Source organism: Herpailurus yagouaroundi, unplaced genomic scaffold (genome assembly GCF_014898765.1).
Source record: "Herpailurus yagouaroundi ecotype Mexico unplaced genomic scaffold, PumYag 139, whole genome shotgun sequence".
NCBI lineage: Eukaryota > Metazoa > Chordata > Mammalia > Carnivora > Felidae > Herpailurus > Herpailurus yagouaroundi.
Genome location: NW_024412394.1, coordinates 85368543 through 85374542, shown reverse-complemented (window position 1 = coordinate 85374542; position 6000 = coordinate 85368543). Strand labels below are relative to the sequence as shown.

The following is a 6000-nucleotide window of genomic DNA, read 5'->3' as shown; positions in this document are numbered from 1 at the left end:
AGGGAGAGAGGGAGACACAGAGTCCGAAGCAGGCTCCAGGCTCTGAGCTGACAGCACAGAGCCCGATGCAGAGCTCGAACTCACAAACCGCAAGATCATTACCTGAGCCGAAGTCGGATGCTTAACCCACTGAGCCACCCAGGCGCCCCTCTTTTGTCCCCTTCTTGAGACCATAATATACACAGATCTAAGGCTTCCCTGAGGATCTCAATCTTTCTCCAATTATGAGCAATCTCATTGTCAAAAGAAAGTCTCTTACTATGTAAAATTAATCACTGACTTTCCAACTTAAATCCTTTCTTCTTCTCTGGTCTTTATTGAGGTTGGGACACACACCCAACGAAGGTAGTTAAAATTCTAATCACCTTGGGTTTTCCCTTTTTATTTAATAACTCATTTAAATGTTCTTCTGCTAAATCCTATTTTAAAATCTCCCTGACATTAATTACTGATATGTTCACATCTTTCTGACAGGCCTACTTTGCCCTCTGAAATGTACTTATGGTGAGTTTTCTCATCTTACCTCTCCATTTTCTAAGGGGTGTATCTTGGAATAAAATGAAGTGCAAATGACCTCATCGTCTTTGGCATATGATGGCGGTCCAGTGCGGGGATAAATATTGTAAAGTGTTAGACACTCCGTGTCTGTCACAGCATGATATTGCCAAGGCTTGTATTCGACATCATCAAGTGAGCGTTCCAAAATCCAGTTTCCAGGCCGCGGGGAATTAGCTGCTTTCACAATCACATAAGCAATCTGGAATACCTGGAGAAGAGTGACCACAAAAACACGTAACTTTGAATTCCAAAGTATTCTCACCATTTGTTTTGCAAATATAGAGCTTAATGCTACAGTAAGTTTTATTTCAGATTTTATTCTATAACCCTATTATGTTCTCTGAAATGATTTTACTGTTACATGCTCATGTTTAATACCTTTTTCTAAAATACCGTGTTTCATCTTGACAGCCATGACTTGAAAAGAAATGGGTTAAGATTAGATTTTAGTTCTCTAACAAATAATTGACATCATTTCATCTGATTTTTTAAATTCCATTATAATCATGATCACCTAAAACATTCATTAAACACCAATTTACTCACCCTACTGTATTAGAGGATATAAAGTATGAGTCCGAAACTCCATGTGTGGATAAGTGTTGGATTGTTTAGAAAATATACTTACTTATATCACCTAATCCTCAGAAAAGTACCATGTAGGTGGAATTAGTATGATGAGCAAAAATAACATAGAGCTTCAGAGGCATAGACTTGTGTTCAAATTGTATTCTCAGTATTTATGTGACCTTGGGCAGATGATTTTACTTTCCCAACTTTTAGCTTCCTTTCCTACAAATTAGGGTTAATAATAAGCACAGTACTGACAGACAATGTGGATTCAATGAGATAATGTATAAAAAGTACCTGGAAAAGGACTTGTAAATACTCAATAAATGTCAAATACTTTACAACACCCAAAGAGAAAATAATGGAGAAGAAATTCTGGGACCTGCAGACAACTGATTGAAATAAAATTAAATAAAGGGTGACTATACTTTCTGAACAAGAAGTAAACATGTATTTTAAAAAAGGAAGATAAAGAAAGACATGAAGTTACTACATATCAACAGGGTGAAAATTGAGGGGATTGTGGCAAACCTTTATTTTGAAATCTACATAAAGTATGAAGGCATAAAAAGAAAGCATTCTAGATGTTTTGCGAAGGTGCATAACCAATGAAGTCCTAAAGAATAATGCACAAACATTATTGAGTGACATTTATATGCAATGCCCTGGGTAGAAAGATAGATATAAGCTAGTTTAAATTACAGTCCTACCATTCATGGGTTGATAATATATTGTAATAATGAGACACATAAAAAGTATACTAATAATAAAGCAACATGATATGTTTCTGTTTAGTAAATACTATGGTATATGGGGAGACTGAGAACTCTAAGCTCTGAGGAATTAGAATCACTGGAATGGTACAAGTGGGGGGACAGGCCCACAAAAATGTGACTAAAGGGCCCACTGGACCACAGAGGGAACACAGAGGAAATTCTGAAAAATGTTCTAGAAATAAACTTCGTCTGCTTCATAGTTTTGACATGAGCCCTTCATGAATGCATGTACAGTGTCCATAGGCAACTCTAAAGGGATGAACCTAAAAATATGAAAAGTTTTAAAAATAGAAGGGGACAACACGAATAGTGCTGATGCTGGTCTTTTGTGATGTTTATGAGAACATGGGCACAGGTGTGCTCGGAGAGGAAACACAAGCCATCAAATGATTGAAAGTAGGACCGGTATTGGTCTTTTAGGCACAGTTGTGGAAAAACTAGTTATTAAAATTCTGAAATACTTCTGTACTTGTTGGTAAATCGCTGCTGCCCAAGCCTCCCAAATGCCTCCTCACCCCTGAGACCATCTTGTTAACCTCAGTGTAGCAAGGAACAGCCAAGACTTCTGCTGTCATTGGTTGGGGCTTTGGCAGTTCTGCTTTACTGACTATCACTCCAAGTGGGAAATATTACGAATGTGTAAATATAAATTCATAAATAGTATGAATTTATAAATATAAGCTTATAAATACAAATTTACAAAGGTATATAGGTAAGGATAAGTACAAATAGACACATATCCACGTATGTGCATATGTGCTTTGACATTTTGGGGAAGGTATACATATACATGTTAAAGCTATTCACCTCTGGGGTTTGAGGATAAGGAGTCGAGAAGGAGAAGAGATTTTACTATTCATCCAATATCTTGCTATATTAATTGTATTAACATAAATGTCTTAGTTTTTAATAGATATTTTCAATTTTTTTAATGTTTATTTACTTTTGAGACAGAGAGAGAGCATGAATGGGGGAGGGTCAGAGAGACAGGGAGACACAGAATCCGAAGCAGGCTCCAGGCTCTGAGCTGTCAGCACAGAGCCCGATGTGGGGCTCGAGCCCATGGACGGTGATATCATGACCTGAGCTGAAGTTGGACGCCCAACCGACTGAGCCACCCAGGCACCCCTTTAATAGATATTTTTAAAATAAATAACAATTAATCAAAAAGTATCAAAAAAAATAAGAGTAGGAGTAAGAAGAAACATACTCTATTAATTGTTATCCAAGATATTTGTGGTTTCTGCATTGTTTTTGGTGTTATTCATGAGGAAGTATTTCTCTTAGACATTCTGTATTCAACAATCCATGCACATGGAATTTTTTTATAAATAAATTCATTGAGGAACATACCAATTGATTAATCTGATATAACACAGAGATAGTTCTTTCTACTATAAGCATAAAGCACTGATCTTAATTTCTCATAACGCTAAATTATTCACAGCAAGGTCTGTAACATGATGAAAAAAAATTAAAATAACTAAATTGTGATCTCCAAAAGGTCAGAGACTATAGCTTTTATATCTTGAAAGATGCTAAAATCCTTATAACTCTTGAAATAGTGGGCATTCAATATTAATTACTTTCATTTGCATAACCAGAGTCACTGTAACATGCTACCATGTTACTTCTACTAGCTTAACACTTTTTTTTCTGTTAGATCTTGATTCCCAGTCAACACTAGAGTATTTTTTCACTTGCAAGAACTAAGACATACGTTACTTGGGTATTCATTATGTTATGCCTCTATGAACTAAGGAAATTGCTTCAACTCTTTTACCCTCTGTTCCCCAATGTTTATTTTCCAAAGTCAAAACCGTGGAAGACATAATGAAATGATGAAAACAAAACACAGCATGTTCTTTGGAAAAAGAATCTATGTAAATATTTTAAATTAGTATTCAGGAAAAAAAATTGCACACATGTATTTTTTTAAATGGAAAACAAAAAGAGGAATAGCAAAGCATAATTAGAGATCATAGGTGCCCAATAAGAAAAATATACACGGAAATTATAAAGAATTTTGTTTAGAAAGCAGATCATCAAGCAAATGTGGAAAGAGTCCAAATTCTCCTAGCACAACAATGTGGATTTATGACTTAGGAGCTTCTGCGTTGGTTCTGGAATAGTAGATGAAATCCATGAAGCAAAGTTATACTAGAAACCCCACAGATTCTTTCTATAATTCAATATAACAGCCAGCATTTAGTGACATGGAAAAGCAGCCACTGCCTTAGAGAACATTGGAGGAGTCCCATTTCAAAACAATATCCCTCTTTCATTTACTTTCTATGGATTCTTTCACATTTCATGCAAAATTAATTAAATTAGCTTGCATGTAGTATTTTGAATAAACTTTTAAAAATGTGGTAGACAGCATTATTGAAAAACACAATGAATAGTAGTATTCTTTGAAGGCATCAGAGAATGACTGTGGAAATTTTAACAGTGATGTTCTAAGTACAACATTTTAATGACCCTAACAGAATAATTTTCTAATGTACCTATGCCACTTTTATTAACTATGTCTTGTTTTCCAGTATAAAGACTTGTCAAAATCAGTAATTATAAAACCTTTTTTTTAAAGATGAACAAAACCCTAATCTGTGGTGTGCAACAAGGAAAGCAAACACCTCATTAGAGGAAGTACAAAAACTCTGTGACAGCCAGGCTTCGATGAACCTTAGTGAGACACAATACCGCAATTTTTTTCCCTCTGTCACGGGCATTTTTTTACAAACTTCATGGCTTGCAAAAAATCCAAATAACTTTTGAAATAACATCAAATGTTGGACATTTTACTGGAACAAAGACAACTTTCTATTTCATATTCCATTCAGATATCACCTAGGAAAATATCATGTAATTACTACACGGATGCAGCATTAAATTAGATGTTCTTTCTTTAATGTGTATAGTATTAAAAACTAGATCTCATTTAGAGAATTGGAATTGGTGAACAGAATCTTCTGAAGAATCCTTCAATTCCAAAATAACAAGGAACATATGCAGTGATGTTTTGCCCATCATGGCTGAGAGAAGATAATACTATAACAGTACTGGGGTAAAAGAGGAGACCTCACAGCCTAAAGTGAGCAACCTAGTAATCCTCGCTATTCTAGCTCGTGCCCTGGGCTGAATATCTTAGCTCACCTATAACCTATGTGGATAAGTCTGACATCTACAACCAATTTCTAACACATGAATTGTTAGGTCTGGATTTTTAAAAATTATTCTCTTCTATGACTCTCAGGAATCCACTGTATTCCAGTTTCTTTGTGTTCAGAAGAATCACAGTCTAGGAAAATGCTACCAAAGAGTACTGAATTTTGTGGATTTCACTGAGACTTTTGAGTGACACTGGCACATAGTTAAGAGAGCTAGGTCAAAGTATGGTTCCTTAATGATGTAGCAAAGCCATAGAACCTTAGTTTCCGATAGACCTGATCCACATGAAAGCCATAAAAATATTAACAAAGGTTACTCTCTATGGAAGATGAAACTTCATCCTTCTCATAGGACTTGACTTAAATTACTCTTTTCCATTTTTACTTTCCTAATCTCTCAAGAGAACAACATGTGGTCATCTAAATTCTTCTCACTGTTGGGCTCTACCTCCCTCCCAACATTGCTGTCTGTGGACTTCCTATAGCAAACAGTTGTTCATATAGCAAAACTGCTTGATTATGAGGAGGCTTTGCATTATTATAGCACCCACTCTTGCCAATGTTATGGATGTTAAAATTTCTACATGGTGTGATGCCAACTCTAATACATTTTAAAAACTCATCTGTATTCTTAGTTCTACTAGTAAGTTTGTCAAATTCTCTCACTTATCCATACAGGTATATTAGCATTCAGAAAACAATGAGATTACACATTTTGAGAACCAGAAAGGGCTTTAGGAATCAGGTGTTTCCAGGCTCAGTATCCACTGGAATAATCTGGGAAGCTGTATAGATATGCTCATAATATATATGTTTGAGCTGATGGGTACAGTTCACGTGATCATCAGCTCTTTCACCTGAGACCTCAAAAGAGAGAAAAAGAAATAAAATAGAACCCAATAAGAGCCAAAATACATGGATAAGAA

The 6000-nt window shown here is 35.5% G+C and overlaps 1 protein-coding gene across 1 annotated transcript in view; it reads right to left on the bottom strand.

Annotated features, from left to right (window-relative positions):
* Nucleotides 1–343: 343 nt before the first annotated feature.
* The window catches only part of LOC121030030 (laminin subunit alpha-2-like), a 195389-nt gene continuing 189732 nt past the window's right edge, over nt 344–6000 (bottom strand). The window contains exon 4 of the mRNA XM_040474596.1: nt 344–766. Coding sequence (XP_040330530.1) covers nt 515–766 — 252 coding nt within the window. The 3' untranslated portion in view covers nt 344–514. The remainder of the gene's footprint in view (nt 767–6000) is intronic.